Source organism: Adelges cooleyi, unplaced genomic scaffold (genome assembly GCF_023614345.1).
Source record: "Adelges cooleyi isolate 19-005CV unplaced genomic scaffold, UGA_ACOO_1.1 ACOO_flye_CR_arks_rails_tigmint_CR_PRNA_9, whole genome shotgun sequence".
Classification (NCBI taxonomy): Eukaryota; Metazoa; Arthropoda; class Insecta; order Hemiptera; family Adelgidae; genus Adelges; species Adelges cooleyi.
In genome coordinates, this window is record NW_026096579.1 from 6,249,871 (window position 1) to 6,269,325 (window position 19,455).

Consider the following 19,455-nt stretch of genomic DNA (forward strand, 5'->3'; position numbering starts at 1 on the left):
TTGTAAAATTATTTTGGTACCTATATCAATATTATTAAGAGACGACTGATAATATTATTATGTTATAAAATATACATATTATAAACTGTGCTGTATATATATATATATTATCGAGAAAACAATTTCCACCAGAACAACTACCGATTTGAAATTGTATATAAAAAATGAAAAAATTGGTTTTACTTTGTCGTTTTATACTTATATATTATATATTTAAATTGTAACATAATATTATATCCTTATATTCTATTGCGCGTCCTTGTGTACGCGATATAAATATTGTTTGTTTGTTTGTTTTTTTTTTTTTTTTTTGTAAAGTAAATATTTTAACATTAATTAAAAAGATACATATTTCCTTTAACTGTGTTTTGTATGCGTATGTTGTAGTTTCTCGAAACTAAAATATGTTCTAAAATCATACTTGAGGGGATTGCATGCGGTCTGGTTTTAAGGAGTTTTGTATAGGCAATATTTAAGAAAATTGAGGTTTTAATCATTTTCGACCATCCTAAGTAGTCGAAAACTTTGTCAGACTTTTTGGTATGAAGTCAAAAACACAGGCCGCATACAACCGTCCCCTTATGGAGGGAGAGTACCTTAGACAGTTTTATGATTACGTAACCGAAATAAAAGCAGTTTTTTGTCTTTTTCTTAACTGGTGGCCTCTTTTACAAAAAAACCTAACTACCTATCCGCTTTATGGGGGGCGGGGGGGGGGGGTTCTATAACGGCGCCAGACAATTGTTGGACCCTAAACTTTTGAAAAACCCTCCCGCCGTCTTGCCGGTCGGACTCTGTTGGTTCGAGGCGGTCGGGTTGCAGGCGGAACACCCGTTTTTCCTGAGATGTCTGTTGTTGACGTGCATCAGCGAATTCCGCATCAGACCGATCTGCGTGGCCATCTTGAACACCTCCTCTTTCAGCTGATCGTTTTCCGTTTGCAAGTCGACCGGTTCGTCGCGAGCGTCGGCGCACGACATCTCGTACGACATCAGCCCCTTGGCCGGCAGCCCCTTGCTGTCCCAGTGGTCGCCCTGGCCGCTCAACACCCGCACCACTTTCGAACCGAACACCAGGCCTATGGTGACCGACGTGCTCAGCTGGGTCCGGATGAATCCCAGCGTGTACTTGAGGTCGGGCCCGATGTTCGGGAACAACAGAAAACTGTAAGAACAACGATAAAAAATGAATACAAAAAGCTACTTTTGCAAACTCTACCGTATCCGTAGCTATTATATTGTATCGATAAAATATATTGATTTTAAAAATAACTGATCAATAATTAAGTTGTATACCTATTTAGTTTACATTTAATATTACTTGATGCATAGGCAAGTGTAATTTAAATAGCAAAATTACAAGAATTTTTTTTGTTTTTTATCAGTAGACATGAGTGATAATCTGGATGGATAAAGTACAAAGACATAACACGTCATGACATTTATGACAAAAAAATTGTCATATGGAGTGAAAGAAATGTACAACAGGTTGGCTGAAGTCAAGAAGATGTAAGTTATTCTGTATAGATAATAAGCCATGCAGGTATGTGTGATTATTGTTAGTCTTAGGCCCTGTGTATTAAGCAATATATGTCACATTAAAAAAACAAGATACCAACTCAAATAATACAGATGAACTTTATTAATTATCATTGTGATCTCTATACCTAATTTCCGTACAGCGCCCAGCCAAGTCCAAGTAACTTAATGTATGTGACCTTTGCTCGTTAAACAATGGCATTAGATTAATTTAGACTAATTTAAAGTTGTAATTAACGGTCGATGTACTCGTGTAATTGACTAATACATTTGAACTTGCTTCAGACCTACGAGAGTCGGGAGTAAACGATTTTATATACCATAAAATATTTCAATCCATCTTTAACTAGTAACTACAATTTATTGGCTATAATTTGTTTATCTGGCTAAAACTTAACTGTAAAACACTAATCTTGAGTAGGGATCTAAGTACAATTTATAATTTCTGCTTCTGTCTTAACTTAGTTACTTCCTCTGTTCAAGACTTTTATGCGGAAACCAATGAAGTTTTTTTCAATTGTCAAAAAAAAAAAAAAAATGAAGCATGGAAAATGAGGTAAACCATTATATTTTTGTAATTATCTTGAGTCAGATCATTAAGATAATATAAACATTTAATTTAACCGTGTTAAGTGAACAATTTTACTAACTCGTGTCTCGATCAATAATAGCCACACTAAATATAATTTAATTATTTTTTATGTTTTTTAATTGATTCATAAATGTATGCTGTATTTTGTCTAAAATGTATTTTTTATAGACATATCAATGACAATATCAAACGCGTAACTAGTATAATATACTAGCTGTACCATAGTGGATATACATACTGAATTATCATCATTATGATGTTGACGATGAATATGTTGTAAATGGCGAAACTGATTAATTTGGCTTCGTTGTAAAACGATTCGGCGTTCCGCACGACATAACAAACGCGAACTCCCCACGCCAAGAAAAGGACTTCGCCTGAAAACCAATAGCTTAAATGTAAGGTCTGTTCTCATCAGAACAAAATATATTCACGTTAAGATTTTCTCCTCTTCGAGGGCAATTTTTTAAACAATTAATACGTTTTGTTTGTGGTACCCGCCCGCTCCTAGAACCGTATCACCATTGCTTATCTCTTATCATCCCCCATTATCTCTTATCACTCCTTATCACTTCTCCTTATCTCTCGGGTCGACAACCGGGCGTATTTTGATCATAATGAAAAGGGTCTTGAACCGACCCCAGGCATAAGCCACGCATTCGAGTTGGCAACATTAAGACGGCGATAATAATTACCGGCTGCTAAGCAATGATCCCACCAATCGCTGGAACACTGCCAGAATTTCGTTCCCTCTTCGCTTTTGACCAGCACCGCCAGTGGAGGATCGCTCAGCGTCCAAGAGCCCATGTACACCAGTATAATGACTAGAATCGGGGTCATCCATTGCAACAGTTGATTGTCGGTAAGTTTCAGCTTATGGGCAGACTTCACTCTGTACGTCAACGACACTCTCCACGTCTTCATCAACAAGGCGGAATAGGTTATGCAAAACCCAAAATGTCGAGTCCACTTGGTCGCCACGCACAGCTGCTGAGAGCATTGTGGGAACATCATACCCATCTAATAGGAGTCAACATATAATCATAAGGACGATTATTTGTAACAAGGACGATTGGAACTGTTAGATTTGAAAAGAAAATAATTCCTTTTTTTTTGAAATAGCTGTTTTAAAATAGTCAGTATTTATTTAAGCTGTTCGTTCAGTTCGATGGTGTAAATTTAAGTAGTTTTGATTGGGCACTCAAACTAATTTCCTTAAGACCTTTTTTTGTTTTTTTTTTGTAATCGTTAATTGCTATGATTTTTCAGGCGTAATCAGATTTCTACGCCCGACTTTGCACCTTATACACACTATAATATTTGTATTATTTCTGCCTAGGTATTTTTAATAATTTAAAAACCGTTGCACATTACTTCGGAGTACATTATGATGCATCCTATCAGCGTGATAACGAGGAAGGTGGGACTTGCTATCCTGAACACTTTGATCCGGCGATTTTTGTGCACGAACCAAATCAGTATCACGGTCAACACGATGCACACCAGGGTGATGATGAGAAAAATACTCCTGGAATAATATTAAAAAAATATATATGTTTCTCGATTATTTTGAAAATAAGCAGGTGCTCGACATGCTGTTGGTTTATGTTCGGTGGTGTGAAATCAACCTGCCCATAACGCTAATATTATAACCTCTTTATCCAAGAAAACCGAGCCATACAACTGTCTGGTCCTTGGCAATCGTCGCACCCTATCGAGCACGGATTGCAAGAATACTTCTCGTCGATTTCGCTCAACGAGGCTACTAAATAAAATACAAAAATACCGACATCTTTAAACAAAAACTAAACGCAAGATTACATAACATTTGTTTCTTTCGGATTGCGTTGGGGCTTTACCTTCCACGTCGGCGCCGTCAAATCTGCCATCAGTGGAATAATATCCGGTTTTGCAAGCACACCAATAATTTCCTGAGACGAAACGCCTTGGTGTTTGCTCTTTGAAAATACACTCGGTCGTGTGATGGCATTTGTTCGTGCCGTTTAGTAAATTTGTTCCCTGGGATTTGTCACACTGATTGATTGTGATTGTTGACAGATCGGATTCGATCACGATACTGAAATCAAATTAATTTTTTTTTTTACAACACGTAACCGATTAAAAATCACATTATACACACGTGTATTAAGCGGAGCGTTCACGATTAATATCACCTATCTATCATAGTGATACTAAAAATATTTTATTTTAATACAAATCAAACTTTTTTCAAAAATTTTACTGCTTATTGCTGGCTCTGATAGTGTCTATTAATAATTTGAAAGCATTTTAAATATTATATAATAGTACTCTCAGTAATTACATCGGTACAGTTTTGATTTCCTTGAGTTTAAATAAAAACCGAGAATATTTGTTACATAAAACAGAAATTAGAAGGGTATCTTCTAAGCAGCCGACATTTTTCAATCTGTTTATTGATAATTAAGTTAAGGGATAAATTAAAGTTCACTTTAAATAGTTTAAGTTAATACTAAAATTATTTATAAAATCTTAACAATATAATAAACTAAAAAAAAAAAAAACATCATTCCTTTACGGTTGATGCCATACACAATTCAGTTTTATAGTTTAGGAGCAATTTTTAAAAATAGCTAGACGTGCTTGAGATGTATTCATTAAATCCATAACAATAATTTAATTATTGAAATAAAATGAAGTTGATAAACTTTAAATAATTATTAATTAAAAAAAAAACCCGAAACTGGAATATGTCTTATGGGCGGTCTTCCGTCTATTTCGGATGATTTTCTTATCAATTATCTCTTATCAGTTATCCCGGGATTATCGATTTCCCTTTACCGCCATCCCACCCTCACCTCATTATTATTACTGTCCCATCTCTTTCCCAACACCATTAGTCGGTAGACTGCGACCGCCACCGCTAGACGGCGCTAGCTGTGCGTATGTCAATTTTCAACTTGGATTTTTGGACATTTAACGCAACGCGCAAGTGCGAATTAACGATTCGTCCGTATCGGGGAACTGGATCTTTGAAGTGGTACCTTTATTTAGGTTTTAGTACGAATGCAGTAAAAGCGACAACGGTCATAATATTATATTATTGAAAGAATCACACGGTTGGACTTACGCGATTTGATTTTCGAGTGTCACTTCAACGTGTTCGACTAACAAACCGTTGTCGCATATCCACTGTGTGCCATTGCGGTCGGTCGGCGGAGGAGAGGAGTCGCTCTGGTGGTATGTTACACGGTCGCCGTAGGAACGTACGAGCCGTCGACCGGAGTAGAGTTCCAGCGAGATCAGTCCCGGTTCGGTGGCCCACAGCCACTCGCAGCCGGCCGCCAACAAATCTGTAAAAGGATTTCACAACAAAGTATATATATATATATATATATTAGTTTCGGGGTGGAAAACCATACTTTGCTCATCCCGTTGGCTCAACGACCCGACCAGATCCAACTTGGGCCCCAACGACGGCAGCGTCCAAAAAAGCAACGCCGTGTCCACGTTGCCGGTGCATTGCAACAGACTGCGGTTGCCCTTTGTGCCCAAAGCTCTTAACGCTTCGATTGGAGTTCGGCCGGTGTCGATCACGGCCACTGCGCAGCAGCTCACGGTCAAAGCGCCAAAGCACACGGCTAGACGGAGTGTCATCAGAGTGTCTCAACCGGGTCGAATCTCTCCGAGGAGACGCTCGCGAACCGAATGACCGTCTTGCCGGATCGACAAAGCCTTAACAGTGCGTGGTCAATTGAAGCCCCGCAAGTATATTGCCGCCGAGATGCGAGCAACGACGGTTTTTTAATTATTATTATTGTTATTCTCGCCCACGCGTTTCTTCGTGATAATATTGTTATAAACGTGCCCACTGATTGATAAACAAGAAGATGGTCGCCACGATACTTAGCGATGCCCCCCGTTCAAACACACAGCTATCAGTTATCAGTGTTGCCAACACGCTAAAACCTCGCGAATAGTTTTTGATCTCGTTATGTAAAACTTGCACGGAAAACAAACAGACTTATAATAGTTTATCGCAATAGTGTTTGTGTTCACATTTTCAGTTTTGATTTATTTAAAATACATTTAAAAAAAAAAAAAAAAAACGTTGGCAACACTTCTATGCTGATAACCATACTAACCACTAATAATTTGAAAACGTAACGGTCGCTAGAGTTCATGATGATAAAAGAAATGGTTAAATTTTTAAAAAAATGTTTTTATAACTATATAGTACTTATGTAATAATCGTATACTAAACTTCAAGTTAATAAATTTAAAAAAAAACATTCAAATTTCAATTTTTTTTATACATTTTTAGTTTTTTCTAAAATTAAATATTGACTACAGATTGTTTTTATGCAATGGGCACTTCTTCAGACTAATTTTCAACTCTCAAATCCTAAAATATTATAATATTTCATAAATAATTAAAGAAATTGATGGGGGGTTAGCCAATCACTCAGTTAATTGCTTACTACAAATAAAATTCCATCAGCTAATTACACCATATTACTATAATAAACTTTTATTGAAAAACATTTTTTTATAATTGGGAATAACGTTACTCTACAAAACCCACACTTTTTGGTTGGGCTTACAAATTAATCTTACTAATTTTAAAATTTGATATTTCTGTAAAATGTGCGTTTGTAAATAATTATTTAATTATTTCTTTTTGTTTAACTAATAAAATATTTTCATATTTTTATTACCAGATCAACGAAACTGACACATATTAATTTGAGATGTATAAATAATTCGAGGTCAAAATCAAATAAAATATCATTTAAGGCTTTTTGCTTTTGTATTCGGTTCAGTAGAAAATGTTCTAAATTATTCAATCAGTTGTAAGTCGTTTGTTAATCAATAACTATTAACAAAATTGAACCTAAAATAATATTTTACTATTTAACAAGTAACGCGTTTATATTTTAATACCAAATAATTTTGCCCAACGGCAACAGCATGTTATTTTCATGCGTGTGTGTATCAAGGTATGACCTTCGAGTCACCGAGGAATACACCTGTTGACGATCGCTTTTCGACATTTTGTACTAGGGGCTCATGATGAACAGAACGGAAAAAAATTATTCAAGGTACTGTCGTTCGAATATAAAATAACATGTATTATCAAGCAGACTTCCGGTTTTCCCGTTTGTTTGTTGTCTACAATCGAAGAAAGTAAAACTGCTTACACAAACTCGTGGCTATAATATAAATATATATTATTAAAAAAAAAAAATGAACAATTATATTGATATAAATTTAACTAAAAATTATTTTATACTTCCAAAATCGCTGTGTGAATTTCTGGTAAAAAAACGTGTAATAAATTATTTTCAAAACGTTGAAATTGCGTTGAAATCTCAAGGTAAATCAGCAAATGAGAATACATATATATATATATATATATATATATATATATACATATATATATGTGTATATTTTTTTTGAAATATGAATCACTCGTATAAAAATCGACAGTGTTAACAATACAAAAAAACGTATGTAATTTATATTAGTCACTGTTGTAAACAACCAATTTACGCTGTAAAAGGCAACGTTTCATGTACAAGACAAAATAATAATATAATGTCAGTGGTTTATACTTGGTACATTGAAAAAATACATTAGAAAAGTATAATATCATATTGTTGTTGTTGTTGTTGTGTGTAAAAAGTGTTAATTAAAAAAGCATACTGCGCGTTTTACGTTTGATTTAATGCGACTTTAATGATTTTATAGATTAAAATACGATAATTTGTATTAGTGCAACAACACATTGCTGTCGTCCGTATCATAATTGATTACAGTTGTAAATAATAATCTTTTATTCGTGTTATCTAGCTTTCGGTTTAATGCACAGCTCAATGCTGTTAATGTATCAACATTAAACACTATACAAGCAATAAAATATACTTACACACACTAAACTTTGTTTAATGCACAGCTCAATGTTGTTAATGTATCAACATTAAACACTATACAAGCAATAAATACTTACACACACACTAAACTTAAATTGTTGTTTTACACACACAACACGACCCGTTCTTTATATTATTATTACAACAAGATTCCTTTACACCAGCACATATCCCACTGCTAGCTTTTTCATTCGAGGTGCTGCTATTTAAGTTTTGCATTGCTAGTGCTCATTTAGTTTTCACTTGTATGAATTCATTGTAATGAGCTTCATATTATAAACAAGTATAAACATATAACGTGCAAGTCAAGTATTATATATTAAGACATATTGTATTGGAATTGATAATAAAACCATTTAACAAGGGTTGGTTTTTCAAACGGAAATCTACAAATATTACATTTTAGTAGGACGTCATAAAAGTATATTATATTGTCACTACTGTGTGAACACAAAAAAGCACTGATTTCGAATCATATTCTACTTTTGTCGGTCAATTCAACTTGATCCGTGAGAACGCGCCTTAAGACCCGTATAACAGGTGGTTAAATAAATGTGGTTTGCCGGTTATGCTGGTTTGCGCCGCCTCGCCACACGTACGGGCGTGTGTGAACATTGTGTGTGGCGGACGTGTGTGAGTACAAACTACATGTGTGTACTGGCGTTGTACTCGTGTTGGAGGCACACGAGCACCAGGGTCGCATGGACGCGTGCCGGAGGCCTATGCCCGCACGGCGCACACACATGCCAGCCGTGTGTGTACCGACGAAATGTGTCCGTGTACCGCGTGTCCGTGTGTGAGTCGCTTGGAACTACACACGAGGCATAAATTCAACGAGCCCGACTACCAGTGTTGTATGGGTCGGGTGGACGGTTTTTTTTTTTTAGTTATTTCAATTCTTATAATATCATGTGTATAGTATAAGTGTGAAAATAATATAATATACTACTATATTTATGTATATTTAAAAACTTAAAACGATGTACATATTTTAATTCTTATATCTGGTACATAATAATATAAGTGTGATAACAACATATATTTAATATACTGGATGATTCTTTTATCATGGCAAACAAAAAAAAAAAAGGTGAACATCATAGACCTATAAGGATTTCTTTATAGGTCTATGGTGAAAATTCATAGAAAAGTCTAAAAAATTAACGGTTATTTAGACACATAATTATTTCAACTATTTTGATTGATGTATAGTCGTTTTTTTGACGTTTCTACGAATTTTTACCTTAATTTTTTTTTCTAAATGTTTTTATGGAAATCCAAGTTTGAAATTTGCACACATTTTACGTAAAACGTTTCAGCTTTCTGAAAAAATCTTTAAATAAATTCTCATACTTCGGGCAACACGAAAAAACGTTCGATTATAAGAATTCATGTATATATTGTTATTTGTTGTCACACTTATAATATGTACATGGTATAAGAATTTAAATATATATTATTAGACCTCTTTTTTTTTGTTTGTTTTTATGGAGATACCAGTTTGAAATTTACACACATTTCATATTTTTATGTACAACTTTCACAACTTTCTGAAAAAAATATTAGACAAAATTTCGAATTTCGTGCAACGCGAAGCCAACCTCTCAATTTCAATAACTTTCTGTTACTCGAAAAAAATTTTTTTTTCAGAAATCTGAGTTTAATTTACATAAGAAATTTGATACTAATATACATAATATATTATTTTGATGGCTGAAAATACTATCAAAAGGAAGAGTGAATGAATAATATTTTTTTTTAAACGCATAAAATTGCATTGGCTATGGTCCTTTTTATGGGGGAAGGGGAGGGGGCACGTGTTACCCTTCCGGTTCCGGACAAAATTACTACCTGATAGATGTACCAAAAGCGTTAAGGTTTTTCTGTCTTTTTTTGTTTGTTTAATTTTTTTTCAAAATAAAGGACCACTTAAGTAAAATGGACCGTTGTGAAAAGCTGAGGGGAAAAAAAAATCAAACACAACAATAGGACAGTGTGCGACTTCGATCTAATTCGATGCGGGCACGTGTCTATTATGTTATTATTACTTGAGAAATGATAATAATATTAACCTAACCATTCAAAACTGCATTTTCCAAGACGATAAAGTGGACTTGGACGACACGCTTTGACCCGACCAACGTGTACCAGGGAACCATAACGACAAGCGTGCACAACTCCAAAAAGTATACTACACAATATAAAAACCTACAAGTCTTAACTCACAAAAAAGACCAAATCAGTCAAAATTACCTAAAAAAAAAATAACGAAAATTGAACAATCAAACTGATCGACAAATTATTTTAATACATTTTGAACAGATAACTTGCCCAAAAAGTCAAATATTAATTTATTGTTGTCGAAAAAAAGTTAATGCCACTCAATGCATTTTCACGATATTTTTCAATTAAAATGTAAATTTTGTACTTTGCTTTAATCACAAGTTCACAACAGATAGATCTATGCTGAGTTGTGCAAATATAAATCTAATAATATTAAGCTTGCATACATGCTAAAAGTGGCCAAAATAATATGTTAAAAAAACCTTCAGTAGTACAATTTTATCACTTTTACAATTTCATTTTTACTTTTATAATTTAAAATAGTATTTTTGATCAATCTAATGTAGTTAGGACATATTATTGATAAGTTGTACTGTTGGTTACATACAAATTATGGATACAGTCCTGAAATTATTGACACTAACTCATTTGGCCGTCTTGGTTTTATTTCCAGCTTTTAAGAGGGCGTCGCACCGGTGAAAATAACTCGCTTAATTTTGGTTTTTGAGTAAAAGTTTTAGAATAAATTAACTACCAAAATAGAGTCCCAGTTATTGAACTAATAATTACACATCACAGCTTAATTAAGATTTTGTTAAAAATTGCATATACTTTACTCCTTTAAAATGAGCGATGCGACGCCCTCTCAAAGTAAAACTAAATAAAGTATATCACTAAGTTTCAGGTTGGCAAATATTGGACGGTCAAGTATACAATTTTTAAAATGTCACATAAGTCACATAATCCATACTGCACAGTACTGCACGATTTTGATTTTGATGTACCAGGGTCTCATCACCTTACCGCGGATGTAGTCCATTTAATACAGAGAAAGCAACAGCGATTATTATTTATGTAAAAAAAATCTCAACAAAAAAGTATGTAACATGTTAACTTTTTCCATAGAAAATTGAAACTTTGCGTTTGAAACTAATACAATAGTCTTGTTGGTTTAGTGTTTAAAAGTAGGACAGGGTTTTTTTTTTTTGGAAAGAAGATTAATAGAGACTAGTTAGGTTCGTATGGTAGGTTTTATAGGAATTTTATACAAGTTAAAGCATGCATCGCCCAGCGCTAAATAAATAACAACACAATTTAATAAAATCTCAATGAAGAATCTTATATAATTAAGATTAATTTGCATAATTTCCAATTTAGCTTGTTGTTTTAATCTCGACTATAAAAATAAATATATTTTTAAGCGTTTTTTTACCAACCAACCATGTATTTCCTGATGATTAAAATAAAACATTATTAATTGAACCAATAGATTTAACTAAATTCTTTGTTTAATTTACATTTAGTAGATGTTTACCGTGTAAAATCATAGACAACCAATTTAAGTATTTCATTAAATCGACAGTAATATTGTCTTATCTATTTAATAATATTATAATATTTTTAACTGAAATGTTTTGAAATATATATTTTTTTAATGTACAACGCCCAATTCTTTTACTCGTTCAAACATTTTAGTTCATATATGTTTCGACATTTTTGTCGGTAGCAAAAAGGGTGATTTATATAGCTTATATAAAGAAGAAATGTGAATAAACAAAAAGGAAAATAAATATCATGTGTCATATCTTGCATATTAAACTGAGAGTCTCGTCTTATGATTTATATTTTATTAAAAAACAATTTCTATCTCAAACCTTTGCAGAATAACATTGAAAATAATGCGGAGAACGGCTTTACTGTAATATATTATTGACACCAATTCAAGTTATGCGCAATACGCACTTAAATCCACCAAACTTGTGTATATTAAAAATATTTATTTTTTTTCAGTCTTTATGAAAACCATCAAAGAATTTGGAAATAATATAATATACGTTTCGGTTCAAACTTATGTGTGGCTATACATTGTACAGGCCAAAGGCTCTGGAAAAACCGAAACTTTGCAAAGAACTGTCTAGGGATTGCGGTCAAACTTACCGGCCATATACTTGCTGCTGCCATTAACTCGATATCGGATACTTCCAGCGTGCTTACCGCTGCGCTGGCCAGACCATTATCCGCACCTGTTGTCGTTTCCTGCACACTTTATATGAGGTATAGCCATATAGGTTTGTAATATAATACAACATAATATAGTATTGTGCCAAAACAAATAATCACAAATCATTGTTAAAGTGCTTTCTGTTGTTTTGTAGTAGGTATTCCGTGAAATAAGTGTTTCTATGGCTGTTTATAGGGCTTAAGTACGCGAGGAAGTACTATATTTATGGATTTTTAAAAAATACTTTCAGTCCAATATTCAGCAGTCGTTAAATAGCAGCTGTCGTTTTGGTAAAAAGATAAAAAACGAATGATATTTAATAACAACAAAGTTCCCACCCCCACTTTAAAAAAAATCGAATTAAAATAAATATGCAAATAGATTCGTAAAAAAATTATTTGAAAATTAAAAAAATTATTAAATATATTAAATAAAAATTAATTACTTAATACAAACACAACTACTTATCATAGCGTGTTTAAATTTTAAAATATATATATATTTCGGTAATGTAATTTAGTATATTATAAGCGTTTCGTATTAACTTTAAAATGTTTTTTTTTTTATTAAAACAAAATAGTTAATAATATAACCCTTTCCGTTTCCCTTCACTTTCATGTAGTCAACCAATCACGTAATAAACATGATGAATTTCGGCTACAACGGACACTGAAGGGTTAAGTTAAGAATTTTATTTTTTTTATAAAATTTAATAGTGCCATTTTTTGGTATTTAGGTACTTATCGAGATTTTCGTTGATATTTAATAGTATAAATCAAATGTAAACAACGTAGCTTTTTTTCATTCAGCTGATGTATATCGTATATTGTGTACATATAAAATGTCCTTGAGCCAGAATTATAATTTTAAATTGTGTTTTTAAGACTACACAAAAATATTTGTACATTTTTGAAATAAATAAAACATACTTAGCAAAACTATATTATAACAGTTTTTAAGAAAACGGTTTCCTGAAAATGTTAAGGGGGGATTGCATGCGGTCTATTTTTAAGGAGTTTTGTATAGGCAATATTTAAGAAAAAAAGAGGTTTTAATCATTTTCGACAATGTCAATTAATTTACCGGCTAACATTGTATAAGCTACCAGGTATCAGTTTTAATTAAAATAATTTGTTCTACGAGTAAAAGCATTTTGGTTTATTTTAGATCCAAATAGGATGGTCCAATTCCAATTCTATAACGAGATTTGAGTTCATTGGCTACTTTACTATGTTATGTAGAAAGCCGATTTTCGTTTAAAAATATCAGTTTCTTGTAACTAAATAAATTAAATTTGCAATTTTTTCAATATTAAAACCTTATTTATTTACATAAAAAAGCAAAAAAGTAAAAAATCTGTTTCCCTGCATAACCTAGTTAAGTGACCATTCTAAGTAGTCGAAATTTTGTCTCGCTTTTTGGTCTATAAAGTTAAAAAAACAGACCGCATGCAATCCGCTCAAGTGTTCGAAAAATCGGTTAGTGTTAAAATAACGTTCAGTTGTTTCCCATAAATTGTCTTTTTTTTTTTTTTTATACGAATATGGCACGTTACTGCTTCAGACGGCCGTCGTGCCCAGCACGTGCGTTGGCCCATGAAACCCTGATATCCGTAGACGCCGAACGGGTCGCGTTCATTGTTCTCGGACGATCCACCCACGCGGTCGCGTGGGAGTCTCTGCGGCATTGCCGCCGCCGACGGTTTTGCGTTGGCCGCGCGCAACGCTTCCCATGGTGCCCTGGTGCGGGCATCGGCGAAAGTGACATAACTCGGCGCACGCGCGTCCTGTAAGGTCGGCAACGGCGGCGCTGTCCGTCTCACTAAGATGCGGCGGCGGCGGCGGCGTTCACGCGACGGGCACGCGCATACGACCCTGTTCCGTCGGAAACGCAAACGCGCTTGGTTTGCGGACGGAAAAAACAACGGAAATCCGGCGGACTCGCGGCTCCGGCGGGCCGCCGCCGCTGACGCGCCAGCCGCATACGGCCCTGTTCAATGGAAATCGTAAATGCGGCTGCTGCTCGATACCGCGGTACCCGGCGACGGATAGATAACGAAGAAACTATCTCGGGTACGCCACGGTACCGCGGTTGCGATAACCGGGCCGCGGCCGCTCTTGCACGGTAGACCGCTGCCGTTATCACACGAGGGCCTAATAGTAGTAGGCCGTGGCTGTTGCCGATGGCCGTCCACGCGGCAGCAGCTGCTAATCGCTATGCAGTTGTGATTTTCCAACGGCCAAGACAAGGTGTGGACAAGGTGGGTTATCAACCCGCCTTAACTGTAAAATATATAATAGTAGCTGCTGCTGTTTGTGTTTAATACCAGCTCTTCATTTTAAATTATATAGATGATAATAAGATTTTAAATTTATTATATTTTTTAAATTGGACGAGGAGCTCAGAAGGTGCTGACGATGTGGCTCTAACTTCTTGTACAATATTACAGCGTGTCGTTAAATAATTTAATTTTGATTTTATTTCACGGACTACCGTCGCGTCAGCCGTGCCGATGGGCCCCTGGTACGGTAAAATCAACAACGTGCGGTATTCTTGCGGTATTCTTGAAGCTAAACAAATAAATAAATAAATACTAAAAAAAATAACACAATTTGAACATTTCAACATGACAAATAATAAGTACAAACGGTAACAGGAGCAGAATAACACAAAGATAAATAAGCTGAAGATTATAATTATATTATTATGTGGCATTCATTATAATGGTGTTTCTAGGCCTAACTATCCACTTAACCGCATCAGCTTCGTGTAATTTCTCTATTATTCCGCCTTAAAATGTTGTGCTTACACACGCTTCAATAATAATGTATAGGATTGTATTTCGTGAACAAAGAGGAGATTAACTGTATTGATAATGTTCAATAAAAAAAAACCTATATATTACACTTTTATTATCAACAAAATAGACTAATATTATGCCAAAAATGGACAGAGGAGACACAAAAACCAACTCTATAAAAACAGCGGTATAACGTTTGTGTACATTATTTTTTATTCGTAATTGAAACCTTTTTCTAAGTAACAACTTAAAATGTATAAAACACAAATGGGAAATGACTGTACAAATAGCAAAACATGAAAAGATGAGTCATAGCAAATGTACACATAATATTGTGTGCTTCGTTTACCTCGCTCGGTGTGGGCAAGTAATTTTATATTAAATGTTTGTAATATTAAGACATTCTAGTGTTTGGTACGGATTACACGAGCAGTACATTTTCAACCAAATTGTAAATCTTTAATCTAAACCATTAGAATGTACGACAAATTAATATTTTCAATTTTAATTGCGTTTGTCGTTGTAAGCCGCAAAGAATGGAACGGTGAAAGGGCCAACTCCGACACCAGCAATTTTACAATTTTTAAATAATTTTAATGATCTTTTACGTTATCAAAGTTATTTATTGGTATTGCCGTTACAGTAGAAAAATGATCAATGATTTGTGTTTGAATCACACCTGCTACAGTTAGATCTAGCACAAGTTAAAATTGCCCCACTGCCCTGGCCAATGTTGAGCTGGTGTCAAGTTTGCCATTACACTAGTTTTGTTTTTTACGTTTATAACGAAAAACACAATTAAAATTGAAATTATCCAATTGACGTACATTCTATCAATCGTTTCGGTTTAAGATTTACAATTCGGTTGGAAATGTACTACTCGTGTAGTCCGTACCAAAAACTAGAATGTCTGGATATATTAAAAACTAAAGAATAACTTACAAAATTGCTCGCCTGTGCATGCTAAATGCTTACATAAACATAATTGTTTGTCTTGTTACAAAAAAAAACATGGTAAAACGCATAAGTATGTATGCTACACGTACAAGTCAGCTACAGAAAAATAGGTATTTTAAAGTTTACATTACTATTTATTAAAAACGAGTATCACTCGTATGATATATTTGGCTGTGTATAATAACCATAAAAGTTTTACGGTTCACTTCTTAATAGAGCCACTAGAGCAACTATAAAATAATAATAGTGATAATTTTTTGATGTTGTCCTCAATCATAATTTGTACATAGTTAACATCTAAGCTTATTCTATTACATTGTCCTAATGTAAACATTTAATTATTACATGTATAATATTTAACCTTGTACATATTATGTATGTATATTCACTATGACTGATCTTTTCATGTTTTCAAACAGACATTAATCGGATTCTTTTAATTTTAGTTAAATCTTCTGTGTTTACACAAAAGCCAACGCAACAATACGTTTTATTACATTATATAAAATGTTTTTAAACAAATTTTGTACAGTTTTATTGTTATTTTTTTAGTTTTCCAAAGTGTTCTACACTTTTATACGCCTTCCTTCCGACTTAATTGTCAACAAGATGATTTTAACAAGATATCGCCAAAAAAAAAACAACTTGTTTTCCTCAAAATAAAAAAGAAGTAAAACTTAAGAAAACAATATCTCGTGCATTTTTACGTTTTGCTGTTTACCGGAAAAAGATGTGTTTTTAAGCGATTTTTGTTTTGTTGTTTGTGCAGGTACAAATGTTCAAATGTTTGAACCATTTTCTTGCATGACCGTAGAACCTTGATAATTATAGGTATGACTATTATTTACATTAGGATACAGCATTATTCTATATTAAATTGTCCCATTGTAAACATTTGTAATAATTATTATTACTTAATATTACGTTTAATTCGACATATTGGAAACCCAGTTTGGTCAAATGACCGGTCACGTATCCGATGTGATCGTCCATTTTGCTAACATAAAAGTTGTTGTGTTTTTTTGGGGGATTTTGGCTAAAAAAACATGATAAAACACATATTATAATACCTAAAAATTCTACGCAAGTTAGTTACATGAAAAAACAAATGTTTTAAAGTTTATAACACAATTTGTTTAGAAATAATAGCGTTGTAAGACGAATTTGGATGTGTACAATAAGTAAGTAAAAAAATACCACATGATGAACTTTTTAAAGTTTGGTTATTATCGAAACAAAATCTTTTTGGTAAATTGATATTATGTAAAAAGAAAACATAACGACTTTATTTGACGTAAAACTGTAATAATAGTATTTCTAAGCAACATTTTGAAAACCAACGTGAAATTGGAATTGTATCAAAAAATCCTCCTATTTTGGTTTTATAAAATAAAATGGAGAAACAAAATATATAGAATACTTTGGCTTATACTCGTATATCATAGTTGTTGTTTACCACCTACCGCTACTCAACTAACCAATCGATGGTTTACAACGTGAATCAATTCAAAATACAGTTTAACAAGTTTTTGTCTTTTATTGCATATCATTGGATTCAAAAACAATTATTTTTATTAATAATCACATAAAATGTAACATATTTATCACGGCATAGCTGACATTTTTTTATTAAAATATCTAATAATTGAGATCACCATTGTCATGTATAAAATAAAAATAGTATAAATTCATCAATCCTTCTGTAACACCGAGAGCGTTGTAAAGTAATACTATTGCTGATCATCAATGATGTTGTATGAATGGTTTGTTGGATAAAAGTCTATGTTTGATAGCCACTATGGATGTGTTAAGGTACTTTGGCGAGTGTAAGCGTCACAATGAAAACCCAGTTGAACCAAATTATTGGTAACGTGTCGGATTATTTCATCCATTTTACTTACATAAAAGTCGTAGGGTTTTTTCGTGAGGTTATGACTTTCACGCTCATTGATCAATTCGTTTATATCAAACGGTTTGTAGTGTGGTCGACACTCGGAGATCAAATATCTCTGCAAATATCTCTGCAAGGAAACGATAACTTTTACTAATACCTCGATGTAATTTTGACCGTCTTCTTCTAAAACGGCAGACAATTCCACTAAACGTTTGTTTGCTACGTTTGCAAGGAGCAACGCAATTAAAATCGAAATTGTCCAATTGTCGTACATTGTAAATGGTTTTGGTTTAAGATTTACAATTGTATTGAAAATGTACTATTCGTGTAACAAAAAACTGCAACGTCTGGACGTATAAATTTAATGCAAAACTCACAAAAACCGTTTGCCTACAAAACATAATATGTTAAAAGTCATAAACATTTTTACAATTGTACCTTTATAATAATTCCATGGCAATTGATTTGGGTAACAACTACAACAGATTCCTAATGCTCGGCGCAAAACACTACGCCAGTAAAGTGTGTGCTATTTTATTATATACATTTTTTTTGTTTCATTGGAAATATTTACAATCTGTATAATATGTACAATAAGTAACATGGCTAATTTTTAATATTAAATGCGTACAATTACTTGTATTGTTCTTAAATTAGTTTATACAAAATATCATCTACCTACAAAATTATTTTTAAAAAATGTGTTTATGAAATTTCCAATGTATAAAATCATTATTTGCAAATTTTACTTTTTATAGTGTGTGCAATTATTTAAGAGAATTGAAAGCGGTCGGTTTGTTGACGTTTTGGACGAAAAAGCCATTAGATTTAAATCCATATCTCGATATCGATTTATTAACTTTAAAAAACGTTTAATAGTTTAGTTTGTTAATTTGTTTTTATTTCGAGTGTACTGCTATTAGTTTTTTTGGGTAGTGGCCATTTTATAAATACATTTTTTTTATCACAATAATTCTTAGATTAAGGCACATTTTATTTTTATCAGTATTTAATAACGCGGTATTTTATATATTTTACAGGTAAAAACGTTTGTGATGCCGATGGCTATGTAATGTTGTACTTTATTTCTTACTTCTCATCCTCTAGAAGGGGTAGAATAACTTTTTCGTTATTTCTCATTTTCGTCCAAGTCTTATGGTCTGGAAATTACACTGAACGTAGATCTAGAGTTGGGCTATAAAATCGTTTTGATAAAAAAGTCATAATACGATAAACAAATTTCCGTGTTGTATTTGCTGGTTGAAATAAAAAACATCATTAAATAATGTCATTATAGGCAAAAAAAGATGTTATATTTTCTTAATACAAAATATAAATCCAAGAAAACGGGTTTTCGATTGTGACCAAACTTCAAAAAGTTTATTCTATGCCAACTTGAAGATAGTATATTCGTTTTACCGTTTCGTCATAACTCATAATATAACGAAACAAGATAAAAGATTATTATGTTTATGTA

The 19,455-nt window shown here is 33.2% G+C and overlaps 1 protein-coding gene across 2 annotated transcripts; it reads right to left on the reverse strand.

Annotated features, from left to right (window-relative positions):
• Positions 1-361: 361 nt before the first annotated feature.
• On the reverse strand, positions 362-5,966 carry LOC126846588 (probable G-protein coupled receptor CG31760). 2 transcript variants are annotated; one of them, XM_050586193.1, is made up of 8 exons: positions 5,532-5,966; positions 5,240-5,462; positions 3,990-4,207; positions 3,784-3,892; positions 3,505-3,658; positions 2,826-3,150; positions 2,369-2,507; positions 362-1,164 (listed from the first exon to the last, which is right to left on the reverse strand). In XM_050586193.1, the coding sequence occupies exons 1-8, from the start codon at positions 5,764-5,766 to the stop codon at positions 723-725; spliced, it is 1,845 nt and encodes a 614-aa protein (XP_050442150.1). In that variant the 5' UTR covers positions 5,767-5,966; the 3' UTR covers positions 362-722. The 2 variants fall into 2 exon arrangements, with proteins under 2 accessions (XP_050442150.1, XP_050442149.1); XM_050586192.1 differs by having other exon boundaries at positions 3,784-3,895; positions 5,532-5,965.
• Positions 5,967-19,455: the final 13,489 nt, after the last annotated feature.

Excerpts from the sequence above, each read along its gene's own strand:
- LOC126846588 (XM_050586192.1), bottom strand. The coding sequence starts at position 5,766 with ATGACACTCCGTCTAGCCGTGTGCTTTGGCGCTTTGACCGTGAGCTGC. Across the intron at positions 3,896-3,989 it reads TGACGGCGCCGACGTGGAAG|TAGCCTCGTTGAGCGAAATC; the intron begins GTAAAGCCCCAA and ends TATTTTATTTAG. Across the intron at positions 3,659-3,783 it reads CGGTTTTCTTGGATAAAGAG|GAGTATTTTTCTCATCATCA; the intron begins GTTATAATATTA and ends ATATTATTCCAG.